This window comes from Balaenoptera musculus, chromosome 2, assembly GCF_009873245.2.
Source record: "Balaenoptera musculus isolate JJ_BM4_2016_0621 chromosome 2, mBalMus1.pri.v3, whole genome shotgun sequence".
Lineage (NCBI taxonomy): Eukaryota > Metazoa > Chordata > Mammalia > Artiodactyla > Balaenopteridae > Balaenoptera > Balaenoptera musculus.
The window spans coordinates 17,795,686-17,815,290 of record NC_045786.1 but is presented as its reverse complement, the minus strand read 5'-3'; the positions used below and the strand labels follow the sequence as shown (position 1 = coordinate 17,815,290).

Below are 19,605 nucleotides of genomic sequence, written 5' to 3'. Positions count from 1 at the left end.
TCTTTGTTTCGAAGTCATCTATCTGATGCTTAGGTTAACATCCAAAAAATGATTCTCAAAGTGGTGATTTTGGTTTGACGGATAATGGCACAAATATAAATATTTTCACTGAAGGACAGTATCTAGTATTGCTCTCATTAGTCACTCAGAAAAGCTTAGATCTTTTTCTGATGCAAGCATTAGTTTGTAGTTACCTAACATTGAATTAGACTATATATTGCATCCTTATCTTTGTGAACCTGCTTGAAGGTTTTGTTTTTGTTTTTGTTTTTTGTTTTAATTAATTTATTTTTTGGCTGCGTTGGGTTTTCATTGCTGCGTGCGGGCTTTCTCTAGTTGCGGCGAGAGGGGGATACTCTTCGTTGCAGTGTGCAGGCTTCTCATTGTGGTGGCTTCTCTCGTTGAGGAGCACGGGCTCTAGGCACGTGGGCTTCAGTAGTTGTGGCTCACGGGCTCTAGAGCACAGGCTTCAGTAGTTGTGGCTCGCGGGCTCTAGAGCGCAGGCTCAGTAGTTGTGGCACGTGGGCTTCAGTAGTTGTGGCTCACAGGCTCAGTAGTTGTGGCTCACGGACTCTAGAGCACAGGCTTCAGTAGTTGTGGCTCGCGGGCTCAGTAGTTGTGGCTCGTGGGCTCTAGAGCACAGGCTCAGTAGTTGTGGCACACAGGCTTAGTTGCTTTGCGGCATGTGGGATCTTCCTGGACCAGGGCTTGAACCCGTGTCCCCTGCATTGGCAGGCGGATTCTTAACCACTGAGCCACCAGGGAAGCCCTTGTTTTTGTTTTTGTTTTTATTTTTAACTATTTAGGGCTTGCTTCTAAGATGCTGCCTAAATCATTCCGTAGAAACAATGGATTATTTTGAACTGGGTTTTACATGATAGTAGATTTTACTTTATATGTTATTTTATGACAATAATCAGAGGAAAGTCTTTATGTGTAATTAAAGTCATGTGCTTTGTACAATTGAGCATTTTGATTTATTATTATAAGTTTGGAATAGCGTTTTAATTATTCTAGATCCAGTATGATGTAGTTATACCACTTAGCACTAATTAGCTTCAATTCACCTTTTTAACCTGCAGTAGTAATTAGTTTTAGGCTTCTTGAAAAATGTGTATCCCACATACATATGTAAAGATAATTGTGGACATGGTTGGTTTTCACATTCTGTAAAGATAGATTGTAAAAACTACATCCAATAAATCATTGGATTAACTGTAGTGCAGGGCAATTAACAATAGCCTCAGCCCTTATTAAGTAGTTATTTCTTTTATCAAACATAACATTCTTTGGAATTCTGAAGCAGGGCTAAAGAAAAACATTATTTGATAGTTTACATATGTAAATTAGTAATTCATTTTTGGAGTTAATGGTATTCAGTACTTTTCAAGATGTAACCCCTGTTCAAGTTAATGTTTATAGAAAACAAATTGAGCTGCTCAGATTAAAGAACATGACTTTATATAATATGCCAATTAGGTAAAGTAAGGAAAATAGTTAATTTAACCAACTCACTAACAGGAAAAGAACAATTTATTATGATTAAAAAATAATAATAATATCCAGATTTCAACTGAAAACATTAAATAACTTTCATGGTGAGAAGGCAGATTTTTATCATCTAATTGAATCATCTGCTTTCATAGTGTCTTAGAATGTTAGTTAGATCCTAGATAAAAAGCATTTATAAAATACTATGTGTGATCTATCCTACCGAATTAAATTGGAAAAACTTGGGGCAAAAAATTATTACATAGACATCAAAGTTCTGGTCTATTGCTTTTAAATCTACAATGAATAAAATATCTACACTGAATCCTTCCCATCCTCCAGTATTAGACAGTGAACAGATTTTCAGTTATTTTTCTTTCTTCACTTCACTTGAATTGCTAAGATTATCATGATTTTACAGTTTAGTCCAAAGGTTTTTGGTAGAGTCACAGTGGCATTTTAGTGTAGATCATCTGTCTAGCTGTAAGCCTTTCATAATGAAAATTGAATTCCATTTCCCTTTGCCCTTGCAAAAGACATCCTCTCCTTTTTATTGGTGAGAGAGGTATTAGTAGGTAAGAGTAGAAAAATAGACCTAAGGAAAATAGTATGATTATGATTTCCCCCTTTATTCCTGGATTTTGGAATCTTCTATGATATTTGGGGGGTAAATTTACTTTCTGCAAGAAAAGAGGGAACAGGAATAAGAGAATTGTATTTCTAATAGTTTAATCCTTGATTATAAAAAATAAGCAAAGTATCCTAATGACCTAAAAGATTTATATAAGGAGCTTCAAAATACTATTTTTAAATTATTATTTTAAATTTAAAATAATTTAAAAATTATTATTTTACATTTACAATAATTTAAAAATTATTTAAAATTTAGAGACATTGATTTTTTGTGTGTGTAAATAAAACTACTCTTTTGCCCCTACTTTATATAGTGAGAGATATTTTCAATTTTTATTCATGCTAAATGATAAGTTTATGATGTTAGGAATCTCAGTGATCCTCATTTAGGAATCTTATTAATTTATTACTTAACAGAATCTCTGTTAAAGTTTCTTTGACAAACATACCGCTTGCATGAATGAAATCCATTATAGATGTTATAAATGTTAATATTTAGTTGATCTATCTAAAATGTTATAGATCAAGAGTCAGCAAGCTCTTTCTGTAAAGAGCCAGGGAGTAAATATGATAGATCTTGTAGACCAAACAGTCTCTGGAGCAATTGCTTAGTTCTGATATAGTGTGAAGGCAAGCCATGGAGGATATGCAAATGAATGGACATGGCTGTGTTCCAGTCAGATTTTCCAGATTTGGCCCATAGTTTGCTGATCCCTGTTATAGATGCACAAATTACAGATGTTATGAAAATTCTCAACCATATATAAAGGCTGTAGTTTATTACCTACCATATACCCAATACCCACCATATGTAATTATCAACATCTTGCCAAAATGTTATACTACAGTGTTAAGAATTTAGAGAAAAGAGTAGATAAGTAAGCTCCGAGTTGTGCTTACAAAATATCTATTGCTTATTTAGTTACAATTCCATCATTTTTTTGATCCCTGATTTGCTTGTGTTTTGTTTCTTAATAAATACATATATACATTTATCTATACATATATCAATATTTATATACATGTAATATATATACATTTATTTGAATAAATACTCATGCCATTTCTGAAATTATTAAAGCTTTTAGTGTTCTGAGTATCTTAAGTCAAATCTCAGCTAACTTTTCATACATAAATTTTGTTTTTTGTTTTTTTGTTTTTTTTTGGCTGCGTTGGGTCTTCGTTGCTGCACGTGGGCTTTCTCTAGTTGCAGCGAGTGGGGGCTGCTCTTCTCTTGTTGCGGAGCACGGGCTCTAGGACCTCGGGCTTCAGTAGTTGAGGCACGTGGGCTCAGTAGCTGTGGCTCGTGGGCTCTAGAGCACAGGCTCAAGAGCTGTGGCACGTGGGCTTAGTTACTCCGCGGCATGTGGGGTCTTCCCAGACCAGGGATCGAACCCGTGTCCCCTGCATTGGCAGGCAGATTCTTAAGCACTGAGCCACCAGGGAAGCCCATAAATTGTTTTTATGATAATCTTTACTGGAAGCATCAAATCTTCATTGGAGATATATACATAGATACATATAGATACACACATGCATACATACATATATACATAAACATATATACATGTCCTTTATGAAGCCAAGAAGGTACTGAACATTTGCCTTATAAATGTTTATAGGACCTAAATGAAACTAGTAAGTTATGAAAATTGTTTGGCATGATTTATTCAGAAAAAGATCTTCCTAGTGCTAATTCTAGAAAATGTGAACGTAAATGTCCCTACCCAGGAATCATCTTTTCCCATTCTCTCTGATTCCTTGATTTCTTACTTTTTCTTACATTCTTAGGAACAAAATTAATTTTCCTTCCTGTGACATGACTTTTATGGGTATTTAAAACATGAACTTGTCAAAAATTATAGGGCTATCAAGAGAAAAGGTAAGATTGATCATCCTAGAAAGAAATATTTCTTGTGAATTTTTGTCATAAAATAAATAATCAAATATATACAAACCTGCATGGAAAAAGTTAAGTAAATCATATTTTTCTCCCAAGCACAATGATTTATAGAATATTTTTTCTTCGTTAGAGTCATCTGTCTGCCTTTCTGCCTATGTTACATTTTAACATACTTATTCTAACTTAAAACTGCTACCCCATTGTGAAAATTATGTGAAAGGTGTCATGTAAATGAATCTTAAAAAGATAATTCTTGTTTTGACTCTCCCAATTTAATTTTTATTCTGTTTTATACTCTGAGCAATGGAAAGCCCATGTTAGAACTATTTGTCTTCTAAGTGATAACATATCAAGGCTACTCCTTAATTATTGATTCACATATGGGCTGATGGCCCCACGTGGAGAGAAACTATCCAGCCTCTCCTACCCTCCCATTTTTTTTTTTTGCACCTGTCTTTTTAACAGTATAAGTGAAGAACTAGTTCTATAACCTGGATTGCCCAGCTAGTGGTTGCTGGCATTTCAGCCATCTAGAGACTAAATTCATCTACCTCTGAGGGCCAGGTCAGGGAATGATGGATGAGGTTGTCTTACCTGGTTAAAGAAATCCATTTTGATTGCCTTCTAAAGCTTGGTTACCATCTCGGGACTTCCTGCCCTAGATCCTCAAGTCACAGAGCCACATTTTTTTTTTTTTTAATATTTATTTGGCTGCACTGGGTCTTAGTTGCGGCACAGGGATCTTCGTTGCGGCATGCAGGATCTTTTTTTAGTGGCGGCATGTGGGAATCTTAGTTCCCCGACCAGGGATTGAACCCAGGCCCCCTGCATTGGGAGCGCGGAGTCTTAACCACTGGACGACCAGGGAAGTCCCCAGAGCCACATTTTTAATCCTCTGAATTCTCCCCTGCCATCCTACTGAGATTTTCTTGGTAATTGTGATGTCTTGTTCCTTCTGTTCATCACCTGTTTCTCTTTGCAGGCCTGGAGATCTTAAGTACTCACATCCAGCTCTTGAGTCCTTTCTCCCTTACTTCTCTCTCTCTCGCCCTTATATAGTTTATTTCTATTCACATCTTGTGTTGCTTTTCCAAGAGAACTACCATTTTCCAGAATTAGGTTTCTACCTGGTGCCAGGGTGCCCTGTTTCTATTGGTAACACGTGGTCTCTTGTGCTTTTCTTACTTGCTGAGTTGTCCGAACCTGCACCATGATGAGGAAAAGGCTTGATGAAACTCATTGAGGTGAAAGTTTCACCTCCATTGTAAATAACTTTAAACTGCCAAACAATGATTTCAGCTACATTTTGAAGCTTAGTCTTGGTTGCTTCCCTTAGCCTTCTCATCATTCTGCTTTTCAAATGAGCTCCTGGGTTATTCTGCCTCTTTTATATTATTGACATAACTTGGAGCAAATGATTTGGCAAAGATTTCATCTGTTAAGCTAAAAATGGAAATTAATAACTCAGAGTGTTTCCTAATGAGAATAGAGAAAATAGACCTACTTTAATATACATTTGGGAAAAGTTAAAATTAGTTACTGCCACCCACATTCCAGAAGTTGACGTTGAGCAAATAATTTGTTTATGTGCCTGATATTTTCCACAATTTTTAGATATTCAGACATGTAATTTTCTCCACTCATTCTAACTAAGATTTTGTTTTTGCAAACCTCCAAGGTTCTCCCAGCAGAGATGTGGGGCCTTCCTTGGGTCTGAAGAAGTCAAGCTCTTTAGAGAGTCTGCAGACAGCAGTCGCTGAGGTGACTTTGAATGGGGACATTCCTTTCCATCGCCCGCGGCCACGGATAATCCGAGGAAGGGGATGCAATGAAAGCTTCAGAGCTGCCATTGACAAGTCCTATGATAAACCTGCGGCAGATGACGACGATGAAGGCATGGAGACATGTAAGTTTACAATGTCTGAAAGAGTAGCCATGCCAGGCATCTCTATAGAGCAGCAGTTCTTAAAGTGTGCTCCAGGGAGCCCTAGGAGTTCCCAGCATCCCTTCAAAGGGATCTAGGAGATCTAAATTGTTTTCATAATAAGAAGAAGATGTTATTTACCGTTTTTACTCTTATTCTCTCACAAGTGTACAGTTGGGTTTTCTAGAGGCAAGATGTCATGTGATATTGCAATAGACTGAATGCAGAGAAGATAGAAGAATCTTTTCAGCTAGATATTAAAGAGATTTGCCATTGTTCTCAATAATTGTTTTTGGAAAATACAGTGGTTTTTTTTGTAAAAGCCATATTTTCTGTTAACATGAAATCTGTTATTTTTTATAAAGTAATTTGTATTTTTAAACTTTCTCAGTTTTAGTTTAGTAAATATTGATCGACATAATCCACATAAAATTTTGAGTCCTTAATAAATTTTAGGAGTATAAAGGTATCCTGAGACCAAAATATTTGAAAACTACTGCTGTATAGTATGTCTTTAATATATCTCAGATGAGTACATGTAATCATCTGTGATTTTGATAACATATTTTTGCTTTGTTTTTATGAATTACTCTTGCTTTCCTTGAACTGAGCTAGCAAGACATATTTGTGTATGTGTATTTCCAAATTGCCAAATATTTTAAGCCAAGATTATTGAAAGTCAAAGGTTACCATGAATGAGCAATGTGTTTTCCATAGTATATTGAGAAAAAAGTAACATTTATAAATACGTACAAATGTATGCTTCAGGGAGTTGTCACTGTAGTTAAATATTTATGGTATAAAAATAGCCATGCAATTTAAACGTAAGGAGGAAACTCAGTAGGGTATTTACTTAGAAGAGAAAGGACTAGAGTCCTAATAGAAAAAATTATTGATTAACTTATATTGTTCGTATCTACTAAATCACATTTTAGTTTTCTAACTTCAAAGTGACTCTACCCATCTAACCATTGTAAGAAAAGCTAGAGGGGGGAAAAAAAATAGAAGAAAAGCTGGAGACACCACTGCCCAAGGTTAAAGCAGAGATCATTTAGGTGGATTGTAAACAATTACAATTTAACTTTTGGGTGAACCACTTTGATCACACGTACCTAAGGAAAACTGTGCTGGGGAAGGAGAGTTTTAAATGAAAATCACATTCTGAGGAGATTTAAAGCAAAATTATATAATCTTTGCCTATCAGATATAATGTGTTTCAGGAGATGAATATTTCTGCCATAATGTAACACACAAAGCAAAGCTTAGGAGAGGATCACTGCTTTCTCCCCCCAGATTTCTTCGTCTAAATCTGGACAGTTGTTCACTCCATCCAGCCAGTGATTTCAAATATATGCAGCTCATTGTTCCCAGATGAAGAACATATTTCCTATTTTTGCTGCCAATCCTGGTCTCCAAGATCCTGAGTCATATGAGCTTTCAACCCTCTTGGGTTTTTCCTGGCGTATCAGTGGTTCCTTGCCAGCCTTACCAGTATTACTTGCTCTGCCTTTCTAGGGTGGGGACCCTATATCACTTAGGGATCTTGCCTCTGTCCTGGGTGCATATTTAATAAGAGATACAGTGCTTTGGCACCTCCATATTTGTTTTTGTAAGCACAGTTTATGCTTCTGAGCTTTTTTCTTGTTCTGGTTAAAATGTTATTTAAATTCCCTCATAAATGCAATGTTCTCACATATATCACTTATTTCAAGTGTGCAACAGGGGATGGAATAGCTATCAGTACCAGGCATGTTCTTAATTCTGTAGCCTCCAGAGCTTCCCACTGGTGTGAACATCTAAATTTGTCCCTATATAAACTTAGTTTCCTTTTTTAATTGGAAAGAACAGATTTAAGTATTTTATATGAAAACTTTTGTATTCAACTATCATCAAGACAAAACCAAGTAAATAGACAAACTACGATTTGTGAAGGGCAGGGAAAGTTCTGGGCTAGAGCTGAGAGAGACACCGTGACAAGGTGCACCTGAGACCACAAAGTGCTGGGTTTTCCCAAAGTCCTGACTTTATGATGTATTTTTCCAGACCAGTCTGGTGAACTTTGGATATGGCCAGAGAAAGGCAACTCTTCTACATTTCAAATGTTTGCAGTGCGGGTTGTCAAAACTGTATGAGTAGGGTGATGTGAGCCTGGGGTCCAGATCACTTAGATCCCATCCACATTCTTCTCACCCTCCGTGAGCTTTAATTCCCTCACTTGTAAAACTGAAGCTTTGGACGCCCAGGTCACTGATGGTCAGATTGTGTGTGTGGCGGCCAGTGAAGAGGGGGGCCTCGGTGGTCTCGGGGAGCCGGTAAGCACATGGGCGTCTGAGTGGGCGGGCTCTGTCAAAGTCACCAGCTCCCCCACACCCCGCTGTCGCCTCAACAGTCGTGTGTTATTTATTGATTTATTTAAATTTTTTTGGGGGGGGGCGCCGCGTGGCTCGTGGGAGCTTACCCAGGGATCGAACCCGAACCCCCTGCAGTGAAAGCGCCAAGTCCTCACCACTGGACCACCAGGGAATTCCCAGTCCTGGGTTTTTAAAATCACTTTTCATACGTTGTGGTTCTTTGTCAATTTTAAGTTTAAAAAAAAGGAAGTTCGCAGTTTTCCAGAAAAAGTTTGAAAAGCTCCGGTTTAGATGGTTCCTTTTCTGAGGTTCTTTCCAGTTTTAACTTTCCATGACTCTGTTTCCCCCTTCACTTACTGACCTCAGTCCTGCCTGCCTCCTTCTCTCATTGTCTGTAAAGTCCACGAAGAAAGACACCACCGTGTCTTATTCCTGCGTAACCAGGCTCAGAGCTCGGCAAAGCATTGGAGTCAGTGACTATTTGTCACATCAGTAAATGGACTCCTGCTTGACTGACCCCACTGTTTGTGAGAGACGCACACCCAGACACAGCGAGCTTCGGGCTGTGGCACTCGGGACAGCAGTGACATTTCACTCCTCCTGCTTGCGTCCCACACTGGACCCGCACGTCTGAGACCTCCAGTGCCTCAGCAAACCGTGTGTTTTTCTTTAAAAAAAAAAAAAAATCTCTCCAGGCTGGTGTTACTGCTGGTGGTCATGAGACTGTCACCTTTACGTATGACTAGGTACAGGTGTGAGAAGGAAGCCCCGCTTGGCTAGCTCCTCCTCTAGTTCCCTAAACACCGTCCTTTTCCAAGTCAGGCTGTGGATTCTCATGGCGTGATCCACACGCTCTCTTCCACTGTCTGCATTTGTGTTCCTGCTTGTGCTTCTCCCCCGGCATCCTCGCCTGTGCGTCCCTCACCTGTGCGTCCCTCACCTGTGCAGCCTCGCCCGGCATCCTCGCCTGTGCGTCCCTCACCTGTGCAGCCTCGCCCGGCATCCTCGCCTGTGCGTCCCTCACCTGTGCAGCCTCGCCCGGCATCCTCGCCTGTGCGTCCCTCACCTGTGCAGCCTCGCCCGGCATCCTCGCCTGTGCGTCCCTCACCTGTGCAGCCTCCCCCGGCATCCTCGCCTGTGCGTCCCTCACCTGTGCAGCCTCGCCCGGCATCCTCGCCTGTGCGTCCTCACCTGTGCAGCCTCGCCCGGCATCCTTGCCATATGGGAGCTGTCCCCGGCCACATGTCTAGGCCCTGCCGTCCTCGTGCTCTGTGGGACACTCCGTACAAGAAAGGACCTTGTACAGGGCCTTTCTTGTACGGAGGTGGGACTCAGGGGACTCAGTTATGGCCGCCGTTAAGTTAAAGATGCCGAGTCACTGTTGAGCGGTGCTCTGTACGAGGACCCTGTCTGGGCAGACAGTCTTTGTTAGATGGCTGTCCTGTGAGGATGCAGTCCGTGCACCCTGGAAACATGGGGGCGGCATTACCTGTACCACCCAGCTGCCTGTTTCTGTCCCGTGCAGCCCTTTGCCTCTTTACAGGAAAGTGGCTTAGGCGGAGGTCTCGTTGATTGCTCTTGTCAGTCGGGTCGAGGTCCTCCCCGGTGACTCTCTTTCATGGCTCGGAACAGGCTTGCCTCTTCTCAGCAGCATCGAAATTGTGGCATGCACACAACAATGGGGGCCAAGAGACTGGGGCGGGATCCATGTGGTATCTGGTATCTGTCATCTTCTGTAACACTTACGTGCTTCCTGTGGAGATGGCAGAAGCCAGCGTTTTTGTCTCTCATTTAATCCATCTGGCCTCTCCATGTTGTGTGTGTCTGTCTGGATCAAGATGGAGCTTTGTATTCTGGGACCCATTATCTCCGAGGCCCTACCTGTGTTTGACAGGTCAGGGCATCTACAATCTGCTCCCTCTTCTATGCAAATCACACTCCCCGCCTGGCTCCCAGCGAGCAGCTCCTACATCCCCCATAATAAATCAGTTTCTGTTGAAACCAAGAACATGGATGCTATATAACATTGCTTTGTTTTATTTTTCAAAATATAGAGTCCCATTTTTTTTCTCTATTAAAAGTTGCCAAATTGTCAGCCTTACTATCAATTCAGTAACAGCTTTTTGTCGGGGTCAAGGAGGTGAAACACAACAAAACCAAAGACTATCCTATTAATTGTACTTCTCAATTTTAAGATCTATCCAGTTTACAATTTTAAATGTGAGAACTGTATGCCTTGAAAACATAGAGACAGATTGCTTTTGAGTAGCTTGCCTACTTTCTTATAGTACTCTTAACAGGAGATCAGAAAAAAGCACTGCTCTAAAATATACATAACTTAGGTTAGCAGTATGAGATTTGAAGAAACTGAATTTATGTTAGTAAATCAGCTAATCTGAAAGCTTCCAGGAGAATTTTTGTTTATTTTATTAGCTTCAAATAGCGTATTTCATGAATATCTCAGATGTTCTACCCTCAGCATCCTCCACGTTTCTAGCCACCTGTCATTACATTTTGAGCAAAAAAAATGCAAACTAGGTTGTTATCTTAAGAAACCCCATTAGATTACTGTTAATCTGTAGTGGAAGAATTCAGTATAGGGGTTTCAAAGTCGAAGTACTTTGTAAAAGATTTCCCATTTGATTAATCTATCTTAATGGATAATTGGGTGTTGATCTATAAAAAATATTTGTTCTGAAGGGCTGGGAATAAGAATAACCTGTCTTATCCTCTTATGCCAATTTATATACTTAAGTATCACTTGCAGTTTAAGAAAAGGAGCTTTGATTAATTTTAGGAAATTTCTGAATGCAGTAGAGGTGTAAGCATGTGAAGTAGCCAAAGCTACCTATTCCTTACATTTCTTTTTCTAGGCGAAAAGTAAGTTAAGCTAAAAGTATGATGAAAAGTCACATCTGAAGTGTTTGAATTATAGAATCCTCATTTTAAGCATTTTTTTGATAAGGAAAAAGTATGTAAATAGATGGCCAAGATCGTACTTAGGAACAAAATCATAGAATGCATGCCTTCTGATTTGCAGTCCTGTGAGTTTTCTAGAATATTAAACAAACTTCTGAGTGGGAAAAGCCATTACACTGAAACTGCTACTATAGAGTATGAATGAGTTGTAGTACCTAAAATCTGATATTTAAGCTCTAAGTTCCTGAGGGGCTGGGCATGGTTCAACCCAGTGGATAAACTGACACTTGAGAAGCAGTGTGGTTAATGGTTAAGGGCCATTGTAGTACACAGGTTACCATGGCACCAAACCGTGGGAGACCCACTCAGCCCATGTGGAAGTTGAGTGGTGTGGGAGATAGTAGGGAGAAGGCTTCCCAGAAGAGGTATTGTTTTAGATGAGTAATATTGCTTGAGTGGTCTTCAGTGGGTGCGTAGGAAACATAGGGAGCCGGGACCACCTCTGGACCGCCATCGTCCTGTTAAGGTTCATGTGTGCACTGCGGGTGAGGGCATGGTGAGGAGTGAGGTTTAGGACGTAGTCAGAGAACAGATCACAGACAGCCTCGTTTAAATTATTTTTGTTCATACTAAGGACCTTAAAGAGCATTCGAAGAATTTCAAGTAAAGGAATATGCTTGTTAGGGCTGTATGGGATGGCTTATTGGGGATGGGATGGTAAGTAGCAGTGTCGGTGGCAAGACTGGTTCTATGATCGTAATGCAAGACTCCAGGTGAGTAATGATGCTTGGCAAAGCCAGAGGAAAGGGAGAGAGTGCGTTTACATGCTTAGCATCTCACATGTAAAGATGGATGATGATGATGTGATTTTTCTCATTAGTACCTCCAGGCTCAGAAACTTTGAATCATCATCTCACTGTGTAATCACTCCATTACCAAGTTTTCTTAGTTTTTCCCCCATGAAATCTCCTAATTTCTCTCCTTCTGCCCAATCTAGCCCCAATCCTCATTTTTTGATATCTGAAGTTACTATTAGGATCTCTTAACTGATCCGACTGTCTCTACATTGGCTGAGTGAGCTCTGGGCTCACACTGTCCTCACATTCCTTCAAGCGCCCGCGTGCGTTCTCACGCAGACCATGCACTGTCTGCGAGGCTTACCTTCTCACTGCCCTGACTGTCCCCTACCCTCTTGTGTACAGTGGACTGTCATCTTCCTTCTTCAAGACACTTTTTCCCAAGCAATCTAGTTTTCCTTTGACTTTCTAAAGCCCCAACTGGGTATGGACGCTCCCCTATTTACGATGGTTCCGCTTAGGATTTTTGGACTTTACGATGGTTCGAAAGTGATGTGCGTTCAGTGGAAACCGTACATCTAACTTTGAACTTGGATCTTTTCCCCGGGCAGGTGATATGCAGATCCTCTGTGGAGATGCTGGGCGCTGGCGGCAGCCGCAGCTCCCAATCAGCCACGTGATCACAAGGGGAAACAACCGATACGCTGACAACTGTTCTGGTTTCCACGTTCAGTACTGTGTTCACTAAATTACACGAGACATTCAACACTGTATTATAACCTAGGCTCTGTGTTAGATGACTGAGCCCAACTTAGGCTAATGTCAGTGTTCTGAGCACATTTAAGGTAGGCGAAGCTAAGCTATGATGTTCGGTAGGTTAGGTGTATTCAGTGTATTTTTGACTTACGGTATTTTCAATTTATGTTGGGTTTAGCAGGCCGTAACCCCATCGTAACTCAAGAAAAATCTGTATATAGATGTATCTGAGACTTTTTAATATAAAATATTTTTTTAACATCAAGAAATTTTGTGGATCTCCCAGTTTGGATTGTAGGGCATGGGAGTTAAGAACACTGGCTTTTAGGGGACAATTGTTTTGATTTCTCAGTAAATAGCAAAACAGAGCACTGCTCTCCATTCACTGTTTCATCACATTTGCACGTTTTTATGTTGTTATTTAATTTTGTTTTTGTTTTTTCACTTAAAAGAGTCAGAGCAGTGGCCTGGACACTCCTTTCTTGACACCATAATTTTTTTGTATATTGTTAAAATATGCATTTGACACCAATTCAGTCCTTGATAAAAATAAAATTCTTACTGGCAACTCCAACAGCAGGGTTTTGAGTGCTACCATTTTCATTGTGTAGCCAGTCCATTGGGTCTGTTGAAAGGAAAGCGTTCAGCTTCTTTATACATTGTCCCCTGTGCACAGGAAACAGTGTCTATTGTGGACCATCATTTGTATGTGAAAATCAATTATACACTGAAAGCAAATTTGCAAGCGTTCAGACGATGGAGGGCGTGATCCTCATTGTATTTGTTCTGCAGCCTTCTCCTGGGCAGGGGGGATAGTGGAGGTGGCATTCTACCAAGATCTTCAGGAACATTTTACCTGTTTGTTTGGAGGGATGCATTAAAGAAAACTTTAGACTCTGAAGTAGAAGTAAAGAATGGTTTTTGATAATAAGTCTTAAACTCTTTGAAGTGTGGTTTTATTGTTTTTGTCTCTCTACTCCTTACCCCAATGTAAACTAAGAGGTTGGCTTTTTTTTTTTTTTAATGAAATAAATCTAATTTTAGAAGAGTGGGTTTTAGGAATCATCTATTTGAACATTCCTCCAGTTGCTGAAAACCCTTCTCTAAACCTGCTGTTATATGTCACCCACTTCCTTCATGGCTTTTTCTCCTTTCACCGTCAGTCATGTTCTCTATTCTTCATAATATCAGTTGTTACTCCCACCCCACATTTTAGGATAAAAGCTTCTTAATTCTTCTTGCCAGCTTTGTGTGTGTATGTGTTTTTTTAAAATGTTCTGAAAAAGCTAAGTTTTTCCATTGCCAAAAGCTCATCATTCTAATGTTAAAAGTCAGGGTCCAGAAAAGCAGATCCTATTATTCAATACCATCTGTGTCACTAGCTGTTCATTTCTTACATCTTTTCTTCCTTTTCCAAAGTCAAATATTCAACTAAAATAAGAAACAAAAATAATATGTGTATACATATATAAAAATATATATGTATATATATTTATTTAATTATAATAAAATGTTCTCAAGTCCTATGCAGGATTTGCAGTGCCTGGGAGTTCAATCCTCATTTATTTTTATTATATTGTATTTTACCTAACATTAGTCAATAGAAATTGGTAGTGGTCAGTGGATTTGCTAAGTCTAGTGAAATTTTCCAATTACTAATGTCTCATTTTAACTCACTCATTTTAAATTTTAAGAAGATAGATTCTGAAGACTGCATAATCTTGTGTCCAGTTATTACGTTTAATCCTTTGTCTTCCAAAGTAAATTGGAAATTACTCAAGAATATGTGCTTCTATTATTAGATATTTCTAATTCCTAGAGTAGTTCTTTCTAAACAGGGAGCAGTAAAGGATGGTTTTCATATGATGGGCTATTTGTTCAGTCCACAAATATTTAATAACACTGCTTTGAGCTATGCCCTCGGAGAAGAGTACTTGCTTACTGGCAAATAAGAAGTAATGCTGTCATTTTCATTTTGTATTTCTCTGTTTTGTATTTCCCTGGATGTTTGTACCAATTCATTTAACACTAGTAACAAGTCTGAACAAATAATTCTAGTAAAATTGTCAAAGCTGCCTAGAGTGGCATTAACTGCTAAATCTTACACTTGTGATAAATAGTACTGTGGATATTCCACAGCTGCTTTAAAGTTTGATTTATATAATGTACCTATTAGGATGCTTTCAGCTGCATGTAGTAGAAAACCCAGCTCAGACCAGCTCAAACCATGAGGAAATACATTGTCCTACATAACGGGTTCTAGAGTTGGGTAGCTTCCAGGATTACTGATTCCACAGCCTAACGGTGTTATCAAAGCCCCGCCATCCTTCTGACCCTTCTGCCACGCTGTCCACAAGTCAGCTTATCCAGAGGGTAACTGCAGGGTTCAGGGGCCTCGTGCTTTCCTGATCACATCCAACTGAAGGGAGTGAGCCGTTTCCCCACGCATGGAATATGTCCATTCGGGGTGATGGGGCCATTCTTGGACTAATAACATTGGACTAATAAATCAACAGGGGCAGGGACCCATAGGTTGGTGTAAATTTAGTAATGAATTCACCCCTTGAAGCTGGGTTGCATTCCTGAACACAGAGTTCATTAGGAAGAAGAAATGGAGAAATGGATTTGGGATAAGCAAGCAATGGAGATCATTACAGTCCCAACAGTAGTATTGCTTCTCAATGGAAAAAAAAGACCATGTGGCTTAGAGTCAACTGTTGACAATGAAATGTGTGTGATGACCAGATCAAAGTGTTTTTTTATGGCAGAAGCTACAGAACTTTGAGGTTCAATTGACGCCTAAGGTCATTTTCTCCATAATCATTACCATGTATGTGCTCAGTCTTTTCCAAACTTCTTGGTGACCCAGTCCTAACGTGATATCTTGCAGAACTGAGTAGCTGAATTTGTCGCATGGACTAGAATTTTAATTGAGCTGTATTTGCATCTGTTGAAAACATGGTAATTAGGTATGTCTTAATTATAGAATGTGCTGCCTGAAAGAAAAATAAGCAGCTTCACATTATACCTTCTTTAAAAAGAGAAACTTGAAAGTATCTGTCTTTATAGGTAATCACATGGGAAAGTAGCTGGCAGTGCAGTGCATAGAGCAGAAATGTTAGTCAAAAATAGAAATTTCCATTTGTTTGGAAGGAGGTAATCATCTTTCTTTGTGCAGACTATCTGCAGAAGGAAAGCAAACAATCTGCAAAGAGCAAAATTAAAGAGAAAAAATGTAAAATTTATATAGCATTTAAAATAGTCAATTACCTAAATATAGGTTTATGATTAGTCCGTGCATTGTAATTTATTGTATGAACGCAATAGATCAAGCCATTTACGGTGATATATTACCAGTACTTTTCTTACTTGAAAAATTGTTTATCTGAATATCTTTTGTAGTTTAAGAGAATAAAAATATTTTATGTACCTTATTATAAAGCTAGTATTAAATGTACAAAGACTGGTTTTAAAACTGAAAACAAAATCTGACTATCAGTGACCTTGAATATGTACATTTTTAAAAAAAAATTAAGCACGTGTAACCAATTTACTGAAGTTTTTAAAAACCACAGTAATTCTGCATAGGGATGGGGTAAAGTGAGATTCTTATTTTTCTCTATCAAATAATTTTAGCGTTTGAAGCGTACACAATGTAATACTCTAAAAGAACATCTTATGTTTATGCGTATGAAGGCACATATTGCTAAATATTTTTAATTAGTTGGCATTCAAAGGGATTAGTTGCATCAGTACACCCCCAGAAGAGTTTCTGTGATAGTGTATTATCTAAATCAGAATGTTCAGAATAAGCATAAAGAACTCTCAAATGTGCAAGTATGATTGTAAAACAGTCCACTTGCTCGGGGCAGGAAACTGAGCGAAGAGTTTTGATTTTATAAAATGAGGTTACAAAACCTGAAGTTAATAAATGACTTAATACTAATTTTCTCTGTTTCACCCAGTTTAGAAAATAAGTTGTATTACATACACCAGGAAATTATTGTGAATATGAAAGGAATTGGCAACAAATGTGGCTTCAGCATATAGTTCGTTGTGAAGGCGCTGCCTTTATTCTGTGACGGAGCCAAGAGCAGACATATGTCCCATGTGCTTCTCCCAAAACTATTAGGCAGAAAACTAGCAGAATCGCTACTGATCTTTCCATTCATGATTTATGATAATGGTCCCTGTGGAAGACGAAGTCTTTTACATGTATTGAGCTCGGTTTTTTTGTTTATAGTTTCAGACATTGTAGGGGGCCAGGCAAGCCACTGGATGATACGTAGAGCACAAACAATAATAGCATAAAACTCTACCAGAAACTGATGAGAGCTTAACCAAGCACAGTGGCCTTCCTGGGGTTACTGTTACCGGGGTGTGGCGTGTGTTGTCAGGCTTCATTAGAGGGGCGTAGACATTGTTCTGAAGCTAGAGGATGGTGATACACAGAGGTTGGATAAAAGTTTGTCTGGTTGGGATAAAGTCACGAGTCAGGCTCACCAGTAGTCTTCCAGGTAAACAGCCATTTACGGGCAGCCGCTGGCCGCTCAGCAGTCCCCATTTTAGAAGTTTAGGGAATGGGAAACGGACCTGTGATCGTATCATATGAGAAGTGCAATAATAAAAGTTTGTACAGAGCGCTATGGACGGATAGGTAAAAGGAGTTTTGTCTGCGAGACTTTTAGAATAATCACCAGCATCCATTTATCTAACTTGAGTGTACCAATAGACACACCTAGGTTTTGTAGTTCCCGGGAACTTTTGAGAACTGTTTTATCCTGATTTGGTCCATTACCTCAAAGTTGAGGCCACACCCATTTCCCATAATGTGGAAGCCATGGTTTACCATCAGTTAGAGCACAGCCAAGTTCAAGGGTGTTTTCAGACAAGATGCTCCAACCCTGCATAAGCTATATTTACATTTTCTTGGGGAACGCCCCTTGAAGAGGCTACACAGCAAGCCACCCGGGCCGGGAGTCTTTCCCTGCTCTCTGTGCAGCACAAAAATGACAGCCTTAACTCAGCATTTATTTGTAAGGCTATGGATTTTCACTAGCAATGCCCATCTGAAAACTGTAACTGGCTTTCTTTAACAAACCTGCACAATTCCTTTTCCATATGAACTGACAGAGAGGAAAAGAAGCAACTTTTTAAAAAGCTGCCTCGTCTCTTGCAAGAGGAGAGTGGCTTCCAGTTAAGATACCCCAGTGCAGAGGGAGGCCAGCCTTTCTGCTCACCTCTGTGGTTGGGAGCCGGTCCTCGAGTCCCTGTGCACAGTTGATCGAGCTTCTGGAATGATTTCCTCAGTAGCAGCTTCAAGTCACGGTGCTGAATGACTACAGGACTGACAGTGGGTTTCTTGAGATGCAGTGCTGGCTGCTGGAATGATCTTCTGGGCAGACCGTGGAGTGACTGGATGATAGATGACCAACATCCATGCTGTATGAAGCGTGGAATTGAGCATTCACAGAGTTGATCAAAGAAATGCATGAAGGTCTGGCTGAGGTACAATTGTACCCGAATATAATGGTAGAGAGAGCCCCACACTGGTGGTGTGCTGGCCCCACATCTCTGCTTCCTCAGCAAGAAATGGAAGAAGTTGGTCTAAATGACCTCCAAAGTACCTTCCGGATTTAGACACAGTGGTATTTTTACTCTTTGGCTGTACCCAGGGCCTGACCTGCTGGGATGGGAAATATGTTGGCTCATCCCTACTGGGATGGGATATATGTTGGCTCATGTTTTTAATCAAATGTGAAAACAAAAGAATTCTACACTTTTTCTGTTATTACGTTAAATAATTGGCACTTTTTAAAAAACTGAATTACTTGGTTATGGTTGTGACATCATTTGATAGTATCTTTTACGATCTGTGAGGGTTTAATAGCAGAACACTAAGATACTAAGATTGTTTTTTTAATTTAATTTTTATTTTACATTAGAGTATAGTTGATTTACAATGTTGTGTTAGTTTCAGGTGTATGGCAAATTGATTCAGTTATACATATACATATATCCGTTCTTTTTTAGATTCTTTTCCCATATAGGCTATTACAGAGCATTGAGCAGAGTTCCGTGTTCCCTGTTGATTATCTGTTTTATTTTTATTTCATTTTATAAATTTATTTATTTATTTATTTATTTATTTATTTATTTATTTATTTATTTATTTTTGGCTGTGTTGGGTCTTCGTTGCTGCGTGTGGGCTTTCTCTAGTTGCGGCAAACGGGGGCTACTCTTCGTTGCGGTGCACGGGCTTCTCATTGTGCTGGCTTCTCTTGTTGTGGAGCACGGGCTCTAGGTGAGCGGGCTTCAGTAGTTGTGGCTCTTGGGCTCAGCAGTTTTGGCTCGCGGGCTCTAGAGCACAGGCTCAGTAGTTGTGGCTCACAGGCTCTAGAGCTCAGGCTCAGTAGTTGTGGTGCACGGGCTTAGTTGCTCCACGCATGTGGGATGTTCCCGGGCCAGGGCTCGAACCTGTGTCCCTTACATTGGCAGGCAAATTCTTAACCACTGCACCACCAGGGAAGCCCTGATTATCTGTTTTATATATAGTAGTGTGTGTATGTTAATCCAAAATGCCTGATTTATCCCTCCCCCTGCCTTTCCCCCTTGGTAACCATAAGTTTGCTTTCCAAGTCTGTGAGTCTGTTTCTGTTTTGTAAATAAATTGATACTAGGATTGTTTTAACTGGTCTTATTATACTCTTGATTTTGTGTATTGCTAACTCAAGTGCTGGTGGAGAGGCAAGACTGAATTTCTTTTGAAGATATATTAATTTGATCTAGAGGTCAGTTCTTTGTGAAAGATTTCTAACTGTCTTATATATT

At 39.6% G+C, this 19,605-nt stretch overlaps 1 protein-coding gene across 15 annotated transcripts in view; it reads left to right on the top strand.

Annotated features, from left to right (window-relative positions):
* PARD3 (par-3 family cell polarity regulator) overlaps nt 1-19,605 on the top strand; it is a 629,285-nt gene that overhangs the window by 402,079 nt on the left and 207,601 nt on the right. For all 15 annotated transcript variants that reach the window (XM_036842192.1, XM_036842191.1, XM_036842188.1 and 12 more), the window contains one exon: nt 5,706-5,933. In XM_036842192.1, coding sequence (XP_036698087.1) covers nt 5,706-5,933 — 228 coding nt within the window. The remainder of the gene's footprint in view (nt 1-5,705; nt 5,934-19,605) is intronic.